The sequence below is a fragment of the Anser anser genome (assembly GCF_964211835.1).
Source record: "Anser anser genome assembly, chromosome: 2".
Lineage (NCBI taxonomy): Eukaryota > Metazoa > Chordata > Aves > Anseriformes > Anatidae > Anser > Anser anser.
In genome coordinates this window covers 116,968,311-116,987,781 of record NC_139721.1, presented here as the reverse complement: position 1 = coordinate 116,987,781, position 19,471 = coordinate 116,968,311, and the positions used below count along the sequence as shown (strand labels likewise).

Below are 19,471 nucleotides of genomic sequence, written 5' to 3'. Positions count from 1 at the left end.
ATGACTGTGAAACATGTGCTGCAATCAAGCAAGCCAAACAGTCAAAACCTCTTTGGTATGGAGGGCGATGGCTGAAATATAAATATGGAGAGGCCTGGCAGATTGATTACATCACACTCCCTCAAACCCGCAACGGCAAGCGCCACGTACTTACAATGGTGGAAGCAACCACCGGATGGCTGGAAACATATCCTGTGCCCCATGCCACCGCCCGGAACACTATCCTGGGCCTTGAAAAGCAAGTCCTATGGCGACATGGCACCCCAGAGAGAATTGAGTCAGACAACGGGACTCATTTCCGAAACAACCTTATAGACACTTGGGCCAAAGAACATGGTATTGAGTGGGTGTATCACATCCCCTATCATGCACCAGCCTCTGGAAAAGTTGAACGATACAATGGACTGTTGAAGACTACACTGAAAGCAATGGGTGCTGGGACATTCAAAAATTGGGATACACATTTGGCAAAGGCCACCTGGTTAGTCAATACCAGGGGATCTGCCAACCGAGCTGGACCTGCCCAATCAAACCTGTTACGCACTGTAGAAGGGGATAAAGTTCCTGTAGTGCACGTAAGAAACATGCTGGGTAAAACAGTCTGGGCTACTCCTGCCTCAGGAAAAGGCAAACCCATTCGTGGAATTGCTTTTGCTCAGGGACCTGGATGCACTTGGTGGGTAATGCAAAAGAATGGGGAGGTCCGGTGTGTACCTCAAGGGGATTTGATACTGGGTGAGAATAGCCCATGAGTTGAATTGTAGTATGTTAATTATTATATAATACTGTATGTCATCACTACCATGATTGCTATATATCATAGATGAAAATGGTGATTAATTAGAATGTATTGGAAAGAGTGTAACCTGAGCATGACATAAATGGTATGGAATAAGGGGTGGATATCTGTCCTGGTTCCAGTTAGGACAGAGTTAATTTTCCCTCATAGTAGCTGGTAGGGTGCTATGTTTTGGATTAGGATGAGAAGAGCGCTGATAACATGCTGATGTTTTAATTGTTGCAGAGCAGTGTTTACACCAGGCCAAGGACTTTTCGGCTTCTTGCTCTGTCCTGCCAGCGAGCAGGCTGGGGGTGCAGCAGGAGCTGGGAGGGGACACACCCAGGACAGCTGACCCAAACTGGCCAAAGGGGTATTCCATACCATCTGACGTCATGCTAAACAATATATAGGGGTGGCTGGCCGGGGTGGGGGGCCGGCTGCTCGGGGATAGGCTGGGCATCGGTCAGCGGGTGGTGAGCAATTGCGTTGTGCATCACTTGTTTTCTTACACATTATTATTGTTAATACTATTATCATTATCACTATTATTATTATTATTGTTATTATTATATTCCTGTCTTAATAAACTGTCTTTATCTCAACTCACCGGCTTCACTTTCCCGTTTCTCTCCCCCATCCCAGAGAGGGAGGGGGGAGGGTGAACAAACGGCTGTGTGGTGTTTAGCTGCCAGCCGGGTTAAACCACAACAGTGAGCCAGAGGGGAAGAAGACCAGCATGGGTGAACCAGGAACTTTCGTTGAAACTCCAGGAGAAGAAGAGAGTCTATGTCCTCTGGAAGAAGGGACAGGCTACCTGGGGCAACTACAAGGAAGTTGCTAAGATAAGCAGAGAGGAAGTTAGAAAGCCAAAAGCCCATTTTGAACTCAGATTGTCCACTGCAGTAAAAAAGAACAAGAAATCATTTTATAAATATATTAACAGCAAGAGAAGAACCAAAGAGAATTTTTGTCCTTTACTTGATGCAGCAGGGAATGTGATCACTGAGGATAAGGCTGAGGTTCTCAACACCTTCTTTACACCTGTCTTTAGTAGTTGGATCTGTTATCTTCAGGGTACTTCACACCCTGATCTGGATGTCCCCTGTGATTCAGGTGGAGAATCACCCCCTGCGATCCCGGATACAGCTAGAGACATGCATCCACCTGGAGTGTCACAAGTCCATGGGACCAGATGGGCTCCACCCTAGGGTGCTGAGGGAGTTGGTGGAGGTGATTGCCAAGCTGCTTTCCACCATCTATCAGCGTTCCTGGTTGTTTGGAGAGGTCCCAGAGGATTGGAGGCTTGCTGATGTGACTCCCATCTACAAGAAGGGCCATAAGGAGGACCCGGGGAACTACAGGCTTGTCAGCCTGACCTCGGTTCCAGGGAGTTATGGAGAAAGTCATCTTGGGTGAGATCACACAGCACGCGTGTGGCTTCCAGGGGATCAGGCCCAGCCAGCATGGGTTCACAAAAGGCAGGTTGTGCTTGTCCAACCTCATCTCCTTCTGTGATCGTGTGATCAGACTGGTAGATGAGGGAAGGGCTGTTGTTGTAGTCTACTTAGACTTCAGCAAAGCCTTTGACACGGTCTCCCACAGTATTCTTCTGGGGAAACTGGCTGTCCGTGGCCTCGGCAGGTACACTCTTCTCTGGGTAAAGAACTGGCTGGAGGGTCATGCCCAGCGGGTAGAGGTTAATGGAGTTAAGTCCAGTTGGCATCCCGTTACAAGTGGTGTCCCCCAGGGATCGGTACTGGGGCCTATCTTGTTTAATATCTTTATTGATGACCTGGATGAGGGGATTGAGTGTATCCTCAGTAAGTTTGTAGATGACACCAAATTGGGAGGTAGTGTCCATCTGCCTGAGGGTAGGGTGGCCCTTCAGAGGGATCTGGATAGGCTGGACTGCTGGGCTGAGGCGAATGGGATGAGGTTTAACAAGACTAAGTGCCGGGTTCTGCACTTTGGCCACTATAACCCCATGCAGTGCTACAGGCTTGGGGCAGAGTGGCTAGAAGACTGTGAATAGGAAAGGGACCTGGGAGTATTGATCGATGCTCAGCTGAACATGAGCCAGCAGTGTGCCCAGGTGGCCAAGAAGGCCAAAGGCATCCTTGCTTGTATCAGGAATAGTGTAGCCAGCAGGAGCAGGGAGGTGATCGTCCCCTTGTACTCTGCTCTGGTGAGGCTGCACCTTGAGTATTGTGTTCAGCGTTGGGCCCCTCACTACAAGAAGGACATCGAGGCCCTGGAGTGTGTCCAGAGAAGGGCAACAAAACTGGTGAAGGGCCTGAAACACAAGTTCTGTGAGGAGTGGCTGAGGGAACTGGGGTTGTTTAGTCTGGAGAAGAGGAGGCTCAGGGCAGACCTCATTGCACTCTACAACTTCCTGAAGGGAGGTTGTGATGAGGAGGGGGTCGGCCTCTTCTCTCAGATAACTAATGATAGGACTCGAAATGTCCACAAGTTGCGCCTGGGGAGATTTAGATTAGATATCAGGAGTAATTTTTTCTCTCAAAGAGTGGTCAGGCACTGGAACCGCTGCCCAGGGAGGTGGTGGAGTCACCATCCCTTGTGATGTTCAAGAAACGCCTGGACGAGGTGCTACAAGATATGATTTAGTAGCTTAGTGGGTAGTATCGGTGATGGGAGGATGGTTGAACTAGATGATCTTGTAGGTCCTTTGCAACCTTGTGTTTCTGTGATGCTATGATTCTAAATATATTTCCCATGTGCTTCTGTACTTTAAAGAAACATGTTGATTGCCGTGTTGGTGTTATGTTCTGCCAGCAATTTCATGCAAACTTCTGATACCTATTGCAGTAACGGTGCATTAGAGGAAGGGAAGCCTGTCGATCTTGTTCTAAGCTGTGTGGACAACTTTGAAGCTCGCATGGCAATTAACACGGTAAGACCATCTAAGATAGGAGCTTATGGAGGTCAATTTTCCTCTTATAAATATTGTTAGGAATTGTGGGGACTACAGAAAAGACAGGAACCTATCAAGAGTCTTCTAAAAAAAAGTTTTTCCTTGATTTAAGGAAACAGAATCTGATCTTTTACCCAGTTCTTGTAAGACAGGTTTTATGTTTGTAAACACAAACGTAGTCTTGTAAGTTACCAGCATCTTAGAGCTAGAAAAAGGATTGTGTTTTAAGTCCTCTCTGTATTTCCAAAACATCTTATTTATACAAAAGCATTATTAAATCCTGATATGTTAAATCTAACAAAATTTTTAATACTGTGTATAGCTAATTGTATACTTTATATGACCTTTTTGTATACTGAAAATGTTTTAAGGCTGTGTACCTAATCATTCTGTTTTTCTTTACAGTTGCAGTCAATGCAGGGTGTATGCCAAATGCATGTTTTCTGTTATCCTTCAGCTAATATAATATGCAAATTGTGTGCACTGAACATACACAGATACGCTGGATCTGGGTCTCTAAAAGCATGCCATTATAAGTAGTTTTTGCTATTAGGTTCTCTAGTGTGGGTCTAGTAACTAGATCTCTAACGCCTGTATTTGTTCAAAACTCTCAGGTCCCCAGGAAATTACTAAGGCCTAGCTCCATGAAAACAAATTTAATTTGTCCTTTGACTCTGATAAACAATTTCTATTCTACCTTTTCATCTTCTTTCCAGTCATAGATTTTCTGTCTTAAACCAGGAAGGTCAATGTGTTTAATCATTCTCAATTTACTACTTATTCATTAAACTTCTACAGTGCTGATGTGTGTATCTTTGTGTTTATAAGGCCTGCAATGAACTTGGACAAATCTGGATGGAATCTGGAGTGAGTGAAAATGCAGTGTCAGGACATATACAGCTTATCATACCTGGTGAATCCGCTTGTTTTGCGGTATGTGCAGCTCAGCTGAATTGCTGGTTTGTCTTTCTTATAAACTGGGACCTTTCGTTTAAACTGAATTTCTTTATTTCCCCTCAGTGTGCTCCTCCACTTGTAGTTGCTGCAAATATTGATGAGAAAACGTTAAAGCGAGAAGGAGTTTGTGCAGCTAGTCTTCCTACAACTATGGGTGTTGTGGCAGGAATTCTCGTACAAAATGTTCTCAAGTAAGTGTCTGGGTTGGTCCTATTCAACGCACAGCACCATAAGAGAGAGAAACCTGAAGGAACCTTTCACAGTGGTGGGTCTGGTTCTTTTTATATGTTTGTGGCTTATTTCCTAAAGGTACTGGTATCATCAGACAAGGCTGATGCACACAGTGTTTGAATCACTTTTGGAAGTGCTGTTTTTAATAGAACTCTTCAGGGGCAAGGAAAAGTCTTTAGAGTTTTCCTACAAATTTTTCTTGCTCTGTGTACACACGCACATTTTTATTTATTTTTCTTATTTTGGTATTTAAACAAGCTCCCATTTAACATCACTGAGCAGCTGTAAACAAAAATGTTAGAGGACTAACTGTAATCTTTGACATTCTTACATGGATGAAGAAGAAATAATTTATCTTGCAATATTCATATTCTAGAAATTTGAGGTGAATTTAAAAGGTACTGTCATGTGAGTCCAGCTGCTAAGAACTGCAGGTATCAGCAGAGAAATTTTTTGAATGATTTTACACTTGTTTTCAAAATGATGCACCATCTTTCCCCAGCATCTTTTTAGCAAAAACTTGCCAACTTTGTTCAGCATAATAAGCTTGTTTGAGGTTTTCTTCAATTGCCTGTTTAAACTTCAAAAACGACTGTATGCAGTATTAAAATTTAAGCTTTTAATCATATTTAAGCTTTGAGAATAAGATCTTATTTAGACAAGTTTTAGCCTTAGCTTGCTTTTATCAGTTGTCCAGAAAATTCCGTTACAACGAATAAAAAACATTTGCAAGTGTACCTATGAACAACAAAGTTCCATTTTTCAGCTGCGCAAGAGGCGTTAAATAAAATTGCATCCCAGAAGATGTTTTTCTTTAATGAAGAATGCAAACGTTGCAGCTTAATTTAAATCTTTATTTTCACTGCAAATATGACCCTACATAAAGACAGTTAAACAGGTTCTGATTAGTTAAAAACTCTGCCTTTGAAATACAGGGCACCTGAGTGTTTCAAGCAATGAATTAAGGCACAGGAGAAAGTTGCTTACATATTGCTCTAGACATACTTATTTCTGAGACACTGGCTCACACACTTACAGCACAAGAGGACCAGGCTCTATGTTGATGAAGTTATACTGTTGTCAGGTGACTACAGCTTATTTTAAGACAACTACAGTAATTTTTTACAACTCCGCTGGTCACAGGTATGGAAGTGTATGCTAAAAGTTCTTTGTTACATTTGTACCTGTGTGTAAGGACCTGGTTTCTCTATTTGTGTTTCTAGGTATCTTTTAAATTTTGGTACTGTGAGCTATTATCTTGGTTACAATGCAATGCAGGATTTCTTTCCAACTATGGCCATGAAGCCAAATCCACAATGCAGTGACCAAAATTGCAGGAAACAGCAGGAAATTTATAAGGTAAAATTATTATTTTTTCTTTCTTAAGAACAAAGCAAGCTACAGATCTGTAGAAAAGACCTTCAGCATTGCTCCAGATTTTCAGCAGCATTGTCTTCAGATGATTGCATGTTTATAAAAACAGTAGTTAAATATGTTTCCTTTAAGATAAGTCTGACATCTTTGTCAGCACCATGGACGGTGAGATTGAGTGCACCCTCAGCAAGCTTGCTGATGACACCAAGCTGTGTGGTGCGGTTGACACACTGGAGGGCAGGGATGTGCCATCCAGAGGGACCTGGGCAGGCCTGAGAGGTGGGCCTGTGCGAACCTCATGAAGTTCAGCAAGGCCAAGTGCAATGTCCTGTATCTGGGTTGGGGGTTGGAGTTAGGAGATCTTTAAGGTACCTTCCAACCTAAACTATTTGATGAGTCTATGAACATCTAAAAAGGTGGACGTAAAAGTTTGCATGCAGTTGTATCAGTTGTGGCTGGTTTTGTTTTGTTATGTTCTTTTTTTCCCTGTAACAATTGCTCAATCTTTCTGGCAGTCGTATATTGTTGAGTGTTAATGGTCCTTTTTAATTTGCAGGTATTTTGTCTTTTTATGCCTAACAAACTTCTAAATGGTGACTGTGTATCTCATTCAAACCTAATATTTATACTTCTTAATATTTAGGTTTGATCCATCCTGTTGTTAAAAATCAGACTGCTACATATTCTGTGTCTTTTTTTTTTCCTTCAGAAAAAAGTAGCTGCACAACCAAAACAAGAAGTGACTGAGCAGGAAGAAGAAATAGTGCATGAAGACAATGACTGGGGTGGGTACTCAGATGGAGACTAACTGAAGCTTGGTATTGGGAACATCATTTAAATTCTTTGTTTTGGGTGAACACGCTGTAGACTTCTCATACATCCTATTTTTGGAATTTACGTTGTTTAATTACTGCTGGCTTTTTTCACAGGTTTGGACAGTAATGCTAAAACAATCTGATCTAGTTTTAATACGATTAGCAAGTTTTAGGTTCAACTATTTAACAATGTTTGAATAAAATATTTAGCTATTCTTATCTGTAAGTTAGGTATATGGAAGTGTTTCATATATTGTAAGGGGAAAATGTAGCATTGATAATGGGAATTAAGTAGTTGAAATCAAAGGTCTTTACATTTTTTTTCTACTTCAAAAAAGTTGCTGCAGTTGTTTTTTTCTTGTTATAATGTGATTATTAAAGAAATCTTCTAATAAAATTTTCAATTCCTTTTAACGCAAAGGGATCGAATTAGTATCAGAAATTTCAGAAGATGAGCTGAAGGCTGCTTCTGGTCCAGTACCTGATCTTCCTGAGGGAATTACTGTAGCATATACTATACCAAACAAGGTAATATATTTATTATTTACAAACACGCTACTTTTATTAACAAGTCTTACACATTAAATTTATAAGACTAGCTACTGTGGTTATCCGTCAAACCTTAAAATAAAATAACACCTTAGCGCCAGTAAAACTGAACCTCAGCACGTCCAACTGGTGTCTTCTGTGGTCCAGTTCTGTGTTTCTGTGAAATACATTACTTCAAACATAGAAGTTAGTGTCAATGTGGTTTTGAGGTGTCAGGAGTGATTTCGGGGGGGGAAGGGAGGAGGAGCAGGGAAGGCACGGAAATACAAATTTCTCAGTTAATATTTTGACAACTAGTATTTTAACATATTTATCTTTTTTAAAGTACGTGTAGTCAAACAGCAGTTAGTACACCTGGGGAACACAGAATCTCTCTGTTTTGCAGCCAGAACACTCAAATTTCCAGTCAGAATAGAGTTTACAATTTGTAGACCAGTTTGCTGTAAATCAGTTGAGTGCTGTAATTTGAGTGCTTGGTTTTGGGAAAGTGTGGCATACCTGCAATAAAGCTTACTGTACTTGTGGAGGTTATTTTTTGTGCTACTTCTGTTGCTGACCTCTTTTTCCTGTTACTACTAGGCAGAGAATCCAGTAGCTGAAGAAACAGTGGCTGAATCTGAAGAAAGCCTGGAAGAACTCATGGCCAAAATGCGAAACCTGTAGCAAAACAAATACTAACTACAAATCTGGGAGTTTGGATTGACATCAAATCTTGAATGGACTTTTTTTTTTTCTCCAATGAAGCTTATCTTTACATATCTGATTAAATGGAACTGTTACAGAGGTGGGAAGCAGACGGGCTTAACCTTGGTTATGTTCTGTTGTATATTCTCATCTTTAACGTGCAGAGTTGTGCTACTGTAAGTTTTAGTTTCTCAGCATTGCTGAGAGCAGGTAATCAATGGAAATTTAAAGAGGGATAAATTAATAAAAGTATGCATAGCATGTTACATGCAGTATCAGGTTATAAAAACACACTTTAGGAAACATGAAAGATGAAATCTGCTGGCTGGAGTGGATAGAGTAGGTCAAGAGCAGCTGACAGTGCCTCACTCATACTGCTGTTTGTTTTTCCATGCATTTGTACTAGTTGTTCACTGGACTTTGACAGAGCCTTTGCATGGATTGTGCTGTGGGTATGTTTAGTGAGTAAATGGCCCTTTTCAGCCTTTTCATCTGCCTTAACTTATATGAATTTCCCTGGTTCTATCACTTCTTACTACTGCTTGTTCATAGTTAGCTGCCTGTATGTGATAATGCTTTCAGTATGTTGCAACCTAAGTCTTTTGTTGGTAGATAGTCATGCTGGCAGACTGGATATTAGCATGACATTACTTCAGCTGGCAGATGTTTTTCATGGCAAAATGGGTAAGAATTCCAAGTAACACTGGAATGCACAGGAGGCTTTCTCTCTGAAAATCAAAATTTGGGGGGGTTTTGTTGGTTTCTAAAAGGTTAGCTATAATTCTGATCTACCTCCATATGGGGGTATATTTAAATCTGAGTTTACATAGTAAAACTTCTAAAGTTAGATGCTCTAAACATTTAGTGTTGCAAATGTCTAAGTTGAGTACCTGAGTTACTGTATTTGTCTTGTAAATAATGTTAATACGGTAGTATTAACTTTTAAATTATCCTGTGTTAAACTGACCTGTAAATGTACACAGTATGTAGTGCCAGTATCCTTCCGGCCATGGAAATATCAACTTCAAATATTTTAACTGAACTGGGTGTCTGATCCAGAACGTCATCATTGTTTAGATGTAGTTTAGAATGTAGATTGTAGCATCTGCAATGTGATAGAAATATTTCTAACTTGTGCTGTTCAAAAACCTTTTTACAGCCTGGTGCAGCTAACACAGAACTAGCTGATACATGTTAGTAGCCTTATCCAACCAACACATAAAAAGAGTAATATTTTGGAGGTGCTTCTGTTTCTTAGGGTAACTGAATGAATACTTAAAAATTTGTTTCTGATTTCTAAGTAACTGTAACAGGCTTCAAAACGTATTTCCTCCATAGCTAACGCTAGATTACATTATTTAAACAAATCATCTTTGAAGTTGGTGAGGGTTTTTTTTTGTTGTTCTGTAAAATTGGAGGTGTTTTGTGGATTGAGTTCAGTTTTGGAGAAAACATGTAAGAAATGAATTGTAATGAGGAAAGCAAAAAAAATTAGATCATTAAAGAGGTACATACTTGAATCAGTCTCACTAAGTCTATGTTAGCATGATCTGAGTGTCAATTTAAGTGTTACATTTCTTTGTGAGAAACTACCTTTCTGTTGGGAACAGTAAAAGTGAGGCACATGCTTGATGCTGGAGATTGAGGCAACCAAATGGTTGACTCATTTCTACAACAGCTTAGTTAAACTAGACTCAACTAATTGACAGCTTTACAAGAGGCAACTGTTTACCATTTTACTCCATGTACAGTTTTATGACCAAATTAATACATTTTCATATGCACAGAGAATGCAAAATGGTTTTTTTTGTTAATTTCAGACGCTCAACCTGCATATACAAGATCTGAAGTAGAAGACACTTTGAGAAGACTGTACGTGTCAATAGTTAGAAGTATTTAGAAATAACATCAGAGCAAACAACAAAAAAAAGCAGCTTTAACAATCTTTTTCCAATTAAAAAGATATTTACAAGTATAATCTATTCCACCCATAAAATCTAATGGACAATTTATGACTTTTGTTATGAACTAAGAAATCAGGCATATTGCAGTGTTTTTCTCCAGCTTTATTTTTTGGCAATCTTGTAAACAAAGCTCTAATTTTTTACAGTGTATCATGAATGTTATTGAGATGATACATATGATTAAAACGCTATTGAAATTGAAGACTTCCTGCTTTGAGGTGTTCAAGTATTAAATAAATTACAAAATTTGGCTTATACCAGATCTACACATTGCTTGTTTTTTTTTGAAGTTTGTGAGGTCAACTACAAATACATGAACAACTGTCTTAGAGTGCCATGACCACAGCCACATCAGCTTACGGCCAACACGCAGCCTAGAAGACCCTCCATTATTAATTGCAGTCCTGTTGTACTTACTATTAAAATTTTCTTTGGGCTGATAGGGAAAGCAGATTGTTTCCTCACTGTTTTTGCTAAACTGACCGTGGATGATCAGGATCTGCTACTTTTACAGACTCATTTTTCTTCCAAAAGTAGATCTATGACTGATGAAAAAAAATGGAGAAAAGTCACTTGAAAGGAAGAATGGTAATAATATAGAATTGGAAATCAGTAAGTGGGGAAAGTCTGAAAGTGGGGAAGGTCTAGAAATCAGTTTATTTAAACTAGAACTGATAAGGAAAACAGAGGAAGATTTTATTATACATGTTAAAAATCAGAACAGAGCTGTCAGGCTAGCTCAGACATCTGCAAATTCATAATACTGGCTTTAGGGAAGGGTATTATCACATCTCAGAGTATTTAAATTGATTCATACCAAATAAGAAGAGACTTCAAATTCCTTCTAGATGATTAGGCTATTAAAAAAAAAAAATACAACAGGTACATTTGATTAGCATCTTTTTATTTGATGGCAACCTGTCACTAGGTTTTTCCTGCTAATACAAGCATTCTTGTATTTGAAGGGATTCAGTGAGATTCAGTAGTGAAAGTATTACGAAGGGGTTAACAACAAGGCATCACATCATACTCCTTTTCATGCTGTTTCCTCAGAGGAAGCATTTTCACTGAACACAGATGGATTTGACAGCAGCTTTACTTGTATATAATGATATATTTAGATATATTTGCTTCCAAGGGAAATCATTTTTTTTTGCAAAAGTCTTTTGAATGTAAATTTACTTAAAGCTGAAATTACACTGCAGGTAAAACTTGGGGTAAAACAGTATTTTGACTTTTTCAAAGTTATTAGAACTTTAGAAACAACTCTAAAAGCTTCTGAAAAAGGTTGATGAAATAAAAAACACATAAATGCACTAAGCCAGGCTATTACAACATAGAAGTAAGAACTATCCTATCAAGTACATACCATTGGTTTAATTTATCTTGTTGCAGTCCTGGTTCTTAGGATAAGAGGTATCAAATCTATGTTCTTCGTATTAACTATAAGTTGAGCAAGTACCTTATATGCATATTTGTATACAATGGAGGAAACTGACGTCGTACCATACAGTCTGCAAAGTTAACGTGGAAGGATTTCAAGCTTAAATTGTTTCCCTGTCATTCATGAAGACAGTCTTAAGTCCCAAAATAGTACTTTATCACAGGAAAAATAGGTTTTCCTAATAATTTTGTTTAAAAAAGTAGCAACAGAAGCTGCCTTTTCTTTGAGGAGGTTTATATCACCTTTGTCCAGGTTCCAGTAAGGTGTTTGGTGATAATGCACTTTTTATACTGAACGTATCTCCACTTGATGAGTGTCGAGAAGTTGCTTTTCCACCTATCAACAAAGTCTCTGCTTCTTTTATTTCCATAGCTCTCTTGTAAAGTTCAGCTGCCTTCTCAAAATCTCCCCCTTCATAGCTTGGGAGGACAGAAAAACAAAGTTGAAATAAACACATAAAACAAGTCTCACCCTTTGTTTAAACTGAAATGTACACCATGCAATCAACAAGTGTAATTAAGGCTCTCTACTTTCCTAATAAATACACAGGTCCATATGTTTCATTTTATCCACTGACTTTTATAGTAATTTGATTTTATAGGGCGAGAGCATATCATCTTACCTTAGCACAGCCAAGTTTTTCAGAGTTTCCCCTACACGAGGATGCATGTGGCCAAAGCTGTCTTCATAAATCTTTAGCGCGCGTTCATAAAGAGGTAAAGCTTCAGTCTGCTTTTTCTTTGGGTATTAAGAAGTTGTTTGTTACAAAAGTACATTTTGTTTGTTTGTTTGTTTGCCCTACACAGTATCAACACATCCTAGATACAAATGCATGTATATTCAACCAAAAAGCTGCTTTGTGTTCTCGATGCTGTTGGCATATGAGAAGTATAGTTGAGACTGTCAAAGCTACTGGCTTTTACTTGCAAATCCCATTCCCATTAGTCTGTTCACATTTAGGGTCTGGTTTTCCTAGGCAGTTTTGAAAATCTCAGTCTACATACCATACAATTCTTAGTTGCCAAATGCAACTCCTTATACTTCCTTAATTTTATCTGAAGCAGCTTTAATTACTGCTTAAAATCAGTTAGGCAGATTCCTTCAATTTTTTGTAATGGATCCTAAGCATTTGTAGGTGCTATAAGGAGTTCTCTTCAAAATGTGATTAAGTTACTTTGGTATCGTTTAGGTACAAGTCATAAAAAAGTCTAAGATGGGAATAATAAACATGTAAGACATGAAGAACTTACCATCTGACAATAAAGAACAGCCAGATTCACCAAAGCAGTCGCTACACTAGGGTGCTTGGGGCCAAATGATTTCTGTCGAATTTCAACAGCTAGTTCATACAGAGGAACAGCCTTGTCAAGTTTTCCCTACAAAGAACACAGAAAAAACAATTTGGTTGTCCTTTTGTATCAAAATGATGATGGTAAAATCTTTTTTTAAATGAAAAGCTTAGACAAATTGTAACTGTTTCCAAATAAGGGTTTAACTTTGATCAATTCATAGTTATATTCTGCATAGATTATTTACTGTGAATATTTGTTAGGACTTCCCAAAATATTTTCCAAAATACTGAGCATATTCAACTCCCAGTTAATGTGTTTCATAGCTATGCCTCTTTCTTCCTTTTTTTAATTCATTTTCTTTCCACAAGTGTCTCATTCAGAAGACTGTTAAAACGAATTTTCAGTTGTACTTTTATCCAAGTAATTTTCACCATTTGCACCTTCATCCTGCCGTAAACGAGGGCAGAGAGCTTATTCTTAGACCTAAAGTGATGAAATTTACTGATGATATGGGAATGGTAATGTAACTGCCTTAACTTTGAGCAGTGGTGTCTGCACCATGTTCTTCGGAACAGCTGCAGTGTTTAATCCAGTTTCAAGTACCTGACAGTTCCCATTCATCACACTGACACCTTGGTTTCTAGCCTGATTTCTCTAAAATTCTCCTATCATATTCCAACTAGTTTTTATGTAGATTATTTTTTCCAGCAAATATGTTTTCCTTCCAATTTGGATCGGCACACACATTAACCGGCTATACTTGAGAAGTGTGCTGAGGTTTTTATTATTAGAATGGGAATTCTCATATGTAACAGCAATGACACATTTAATACTGCAAACTTTCATTGTATAATGTTTCATTGTAATTGCAAAATTCAAATCCAATTTTCTCATTTTTTTCAAAGCATCACCATGCCACAGTCTAAAGATGATCAGTAATTCATCTGGAAAAAATACTTATCTATAAATAATTGTCATTTTCTATATCTGATTCTTGTCCCTTTTCTTCCTTTACTCTTCCTGTGTCACTAGTTCACCGTGAATTTTAACTTATGCTCATTCAAACTAGAAAAGAGCTGTTAGATCCGCATATTGAGTGCTTTTGCAGTTTCTAGCAGCATCAAAAATTATAAGCTGAAGTGAGCAGAGAACACGGAATCCAAAACCATCTCATGCACATATTCATAAAACATTCATAAAAAATGATGAAGCATGGAGAAGTATAGACTACTGTTTCTGCACACAGTGTATTTAGCAGGGAAGTAACTCTCGTCTTTCACTGAATCAACGTAAGCTGGAAGTGGCTTAGTCATGCAGCTTATTTGGAAAGTACAGTCTCCCTCATGAGCCTCAAAGCACTATCTCCATCATGAGCTTTTAAAAGTTATTCTCAATTTTATTGAAAAGACCAAGGTCATCATGTTAAAAAACAAACAAACAAAAACACTATTCCTACACCCCAAAACATGATTTTCCCATCAAGTCACATCTCATTAAACTCTTGTATATGGACATCATGTACCAGACAGTAGAGAACTCAAATATAGCTGGCAAGAGCTTCTCCAACTGCAATAACTGCACTAGCTTTTAACCAGATCAGAAGTTCTCCTTCACGGTGAATACCAAGCATGCAGGACACTGAGGGTATTACTCAAAATGGCTTACCTTTAAGCAAAGCGTGTCTTGAAAACACTACTGGGCTTTTTGGAAACAGACTAAGGCCACTTGACTGTATCTTTTATGCATGCGTGTACATTGATAGCTGACACAATTCCCATGGCCCACTCCTTTTGGACTGAAGACTGTAACACGGCAAGGCATTAGCCATTTTAGGCGATGTGTAAAGGTAACAGGGTTGTGCTTACCATCTTTTTGTACAGCACTGCCAGGTGTTTCACCGTATAAGCCAAGGAGGGGTGATCTGGAGCCAGCGCTCTCCTCCTGATGTCTAAAGCTTTTTCGTAGAGTTCCTCTGCCTTGTCATAGTGCTTCTTCTCATTGTACAAGGCTGCCAGATTGTTCAAAGACTGCGCGCAGTCTGGGTGGTCAGGTCCCAGGACTCTTTCTCTCATTTCCAAGGAGCGCTTCAGAAAAAGCTCTGCTGTCCTACAAAGCACATTTATTAAACAATATTTTAAAGCTGATAACATCTGTACAAGCTGAATTGACTGTGTGAAACAGAATAAACTTAGCCTCGGAAATTGCAGAAATACATCTGGCAACAGACTTTCTCTTCTGGATAAGCAAATGCCAGATCAGCAATTCATTTAAGCAGTGAGGAACTATAAATCCCAGACACAGCGCTGCCACACAGGCTAACCATAAGAATGGCAGAGATAATTAATATATTCCAGTGTAGTACTGGAGCACCCCTGTACAGGACTGAAAAACCAGTCTAGCAGATTTCAGTAAACATTACACTAACTCCATAGCTGCTCATTACTTTAATTCAAGTTATATCTTCTGTGCAACTCCTCATAGCAGTCCAGTACTTTCACTGATAAAGCAATAGTGGAATGTTAGGTAAAGGTTCAAACCCATCACACATTTTTCAAGTAACTGAAAAGAATATAATACATATTACAGGGTTCAGCAGGTAGCTTTCATACCAAAGAGGGAAAAGACTGGAAGATGCTTGATGTGATGATCAGATGATCACATGTATCATATGTGATGAGATAGATTCTCATAATAGAAACTGTCTGGAAGTGACGGAGTGGAAAAGACTCTCTCTAATGTCACCATTCAAGTGTTTCCCTATCAAAAGCACACCTTTCATCTCACCAGTACAGTATGCTACTATTCCGTTATGGATCTGCAGTAGTTTCCCAAACAATGGCTGATTCCCACAAAATACTGGCAGCATCCATTATAACTAGGTAGTTTGTTATCCTAACAAACACACAATTTTGTGTGACTCTATTCCCAGCGGGTTAGTTCAGTAAATCAAAAAAATCCATTTCATATTAGAGAGGAAAAGACCGTACATTCAATTCTGAAGCTCTTACACAAGTGTCAAAAGGTGTTCTCCCTACGTAAGGACTAGAGGATGAAGTGCGATACATAGCAACTGCTAGTGACACACCCTTCTGGCATTTCATTCTAACTGTACCAAATGACCAAAAAAATTTGATTGATCTTGGACTTGCTGATTCAGAACAGACACACAATAGCCATTAAAATGACTTAAACCTACACTAGAACAAGGACTGTACTTTCACTTAGCCATGAAACAGTGGAAATATGTTTACTCTAAAAGTAGGTTGTGTTGGACAGGAACTACACATGAACAGTGTGGAATATAAAATGATCCTGTATGAGATAAGAGAGTGTTCCTCTATCATCAGTCACTTCGTGTGCCTTCATGAGGGTGAACTGACAAAAACAAACACGCATTTCCAGCAGCTGTTAAAAACCAAGGCCTTCACTGTAAAAAGACAGCATTTAAAGGACGTGCAGATCCCAAATTACAATATACTTCTTGTAGTTTTCCAACAACTACTGGTAACTTAAACATCAGATATAGGAAGAACATATAAACACTTCCGGAAGTTACTCTGTGTTTTTTTGCTGTGCACTTTCTTCCTTTCCTAGAAAGATTCAGTTCAGGAGAGGAGGACATAAGGTGACTTAGAATTCACTCACAACACCCCCTTATAGACTGCTTTGTGGACTGAAGAAGCTGGTGAGAAGAATCTCTAACCATGTGTTCAGAACTGCTCTGCACCTTTTATTCCCCTTCTTCAACACCCCCTGCTTAACTGTACCTGCTTTTAGAGCACCTTCATGCTGCTCTGTCATCTTTTGCCCTGAAAAGGCCTGCAGGGTAAGAGCCTGAGAATTACATCTGCAGTGAATAATTACTTAACTCATGATTTCTTGTAATACTGGCAAGTTAAGTGATGTGAAACACCAGCAATCTTGATGTTCAAGGATGAACAGCACAAAGGAGGGTGACAAGATAGCGAAGCTGAGTAGAGTAGGGCATACATTGAAAGAGAATATTTGCAACTAAGGCTAAATTTAACAGTGAAACAACAATTCTGAATGCAGGAAATGCGCTGAGTTGTTCATACACACTAATAGCATCAACTCTAGAAAATATGAGTGAATTTCACAGTAAACAAAAACAGTAGAATGAGTCAGGGACACCACCACAAAATGCATTTGATCGTGTCTCTACATTTAATGCTAGTTCTCCACACTTTGCTTCCACATATGATCCCTGAGTGGACATCCTGTCAGTGGATATGTCACAATGAATACAACTTACTCAAGATTATTCTGCAGGTAATAGAGGACTCCAAGTTCATTGAGGGTTCGAGCATTATCTGGTGTATCCTTGCCTAATGTGAGCTCTTCCAATTGCAGGGCTCTTTGACGCAGGAGAGCAAAGCCACACTACATCAAAACACAAAGTCAGCCAATCACCATTACTATTAAAGAAATAAATAATAAAAAGAAGGAAAAAAAAAAGGAAAAAAAACTCAGTATGGCACATAATACTGTTACTGGGATTATTCACTGCAATAAGGATTGTATTCAATAGTATTTGTAGGAGAAAGGCCTCAGTTATCTCCACGGAACACCTTTTTCCATTGCCATTTTGACAGCTAATTTTATCATTAACTCTGCACCCCCAAAATTTATAGACTCACTTACTTGTTTTCTACCTCTCAACTCTCTATCAGTTGCCCTGATTCACTCCAGCAGAGTTTAAAGGGCAGTTACCAAAGCCACTGCTAAGCCACTTCACTTGCTACGCCCTCAATTATCAAAAGCATTTCAGTATCAGATCTGTCAGCTCTGCACACACACTTCATCATCTTTTCTAACAGAGCCACAGCATTTACAAAAACATCAAATATTTCCTTACCAGACTGCCTTTCTGCCTTGCTGCTTTCTGGCGTATTTTGAAGGACTTTTTCCTCAACTGCTCAGCTTGTTCATATCTGAAAACGGTTATTTACTGTGTTAGAAGAATGCCAAGTGTAGCTGGGTATTCTGGAAAGCTTCTAAGTTACTTAAGCATACAAATCTGAAGAGAATTTAAGAATCTTGCCAGGTGGGGGAAAAAAAAAAAGAAAAAAAAAATCACACTTTTTGTTCAAGATAAAGAATATCCAAAATGCTTGGGGCCAGACAATCATAGGATCACAGAACGGTTTGGGTTGGAAGAGATCTTAAAGATCACCCAGTTCCAACCCCCAGCCATAGGCAGGGATGCCACCCACTAGATCAGGTTGCCCAGGGCCCATCCAGCCTGACCTTGAACACCTCCAGATGGGGCATCCACAGCTTCTCTTGGCAACCTGTCCCAGTGCCTTGCCACCCTCTGAGTGAAGAATTTCCTCCTAATACCTAATCTAAATCTCTACTCTTTTACTTTAAAACCATTACTACTTGTCCCATCATTACCTGGCTGAGCAAAACGTTGCTTTCTATCTTTGTTATAAGCCCCATTTAAGCACTGAAAAGCTGCAATGAGGTCACCCCAGTCTTCCCTTCTCAACTGATGCAGTCACTGCATTGTAGAAGGCCACCAGATTGGTCAGGCACAATTTGCCCTTGGTGAAGCCATGCTGGCTGTCCCAAATCACCTCCTTGTCTTGCATGTGCCTTGACATTGCCTCCAGGAGGATTCATTCCATGATCTTCCCAGGCACAGAGGTGAGGCTCACTGCTCTGTAGTTCCCTGGGTCCCCCTTTCTATCCTTTTTAAAAATGGCAGTGATATTTCCCTTTTTCCAGTCACCAGGGACTTCACCTGACTGCCAGGACTTTTCAAATACGATGGAGAGAGGCTTGGCACCCCCATCAGCCGGGGCCCTCAGGACCCTGGAATGCATGTCATCGGGCCCCATAGACCTTTACCTGTTCAGTTTCATCAGAACCTGCTCCTCCTTCACCTCTATCTTTTTAGTTTGTTGAAATACGAAGCACATAAGTTGGCCCTTGCTGGGTGGCCTGCTACAAGAATACAGAGGGGATGCTCAGTTTTGCATTGGACATAATGAAACTCTAAAAAAGAACTACAGAAACAGTATGGCTTCAGGAAGAAAATCTGTTAAGTTACTTCTATGTGAAACAAAAACACCACTGTAGTCAATCTTACTTGTTCTGCTTTTGGTACAAGGTGGCAAGTGCATCAAGTTCACGGGCTACCCGAGGATGTTCAGCTCCATAAGCATTTTCTGAGATTTCCAGTGCCTGCTTATACAACTGTTCAGCATTCCCAAACTTCTTCCACTGAACATAAACTCCTGCTAGCTGGTGAAGTGACTGTGCCACCCTTGGGTGGTCTGGATCCAGTGCAGTCTCTCGAATCTCCAGAGACCGCTGCAAAGGAGCTACAGCCTGTAACAACAAAGTTCAGAATATGATGGCAGCAGGTATCATCTCATATACCACAACAATTTAACAGTTGAAACAGAAAGCACACACTGAG

The 19,471-nt window shown here is 39.5% G+C and overlaps 3 protein-coding genes across 6 annotated transcripts in view; 2 read left to right on the top strand and 1 right to left on the bottom strand.

Moving 5' to 3' along the window:
- UBA5 (ubiquitin like modifier activating enzyme 5) overlaps positions 1-10,547 on the top strand; it is a 37,702-nt gene extending 27,155 nt beyond the window's left edge. For 2 of the 3 annotated variants that reach the window (XM_083825049.1, XM_083825050.1), the window contains exons 6-12: positions 3,608-3,692; positions 4,542-4,646; positions 4,734-4,861; positions 6,125-6,260; positions 6,985-7,060; positions 7,512-7,618; positions 8,219-10,547. In XM_083825049.1, coding sequence (XP_083681175.1) covers positions 3,608-3,692; positions 4,542-4,646; positions 4,734-4,861; positions 6,125-6,260; positions 6,985-7,060; positions 7,512-7,618; positions 8,219-8,302 — 721 coding nt within the window. In that variant the 3' untranslated portion in view covers positions 8,303-10,547. The remainder of the gene's footprint in view (positions 1-3,607; positions 3,693-4,541; positions 4,647-4,733; positions 4,862-6,124; positions 6,261-6,984; positions 7,061-7,511; positions 7,619-8,218) is intronic. The other variant, XR_014580051.1, reaches the window with a different exon arrangement.
- Positions 1,232-19,471, top strand: part of TMEM108 (transmembrane protein 108) — a 274,766-nt gene continuing 256,526 nt past the window's right edge. Inside the window, exon 1 of the mRNA XM_083825043.1 lies at positions 1,232-1,254. The gene's annotated coding sequence lies outside the window, so the exon portion shown is untranslated. The remainder of the gene's footprint in view (positions 1,255-19,471) is intronic.
- The window catches only part of NPHP3 (nephrocystin 3), a 28,209-nt gene continuing 19,908 nt past the window's right edge, over positions 11,171-19,471 (bottom strand). Inside the window, exons 21-28 of one of the 2 annotated variants that reach the window (XM_083825031.1) lie at positions 19,139-19,380; positions 18,898-18,993; positions 17,900-17,975; positions 17,297-17,424; positions 14,889-15,129; positions 12,982-13,107; positions 12,354-12,469; positions 11,171-12,150 (exon numbers count right to left, since the gene is read on the bottom strand). In XM_083825031.1, coding sequence (XP_083681157.1) covers positions 11,970-12,150; positions 12,354-12,469; positions 12,982-13,107; positions 14,889-15,129; positions 17,297-17,424; positions 17,900-17,975; positions 18,898-18,993; positions 19,139-19,380 — 1,206 coding nt within the window. In that variant the 3' untranslated portion in view covers positions 11,171-11,969. The remainder of the gene's footprint in view (positions 12,151-12,353; positions 12,470-12,981; positions 13,108-14,888; positions 15,130-17,296; positions 17,425-17,899; positions 17,976-18,897; positions 18,994-19,138; positions 19,381-19,471) is intronic. The other variant, XM_083825032.1, reaches the window with a different exon arrangement.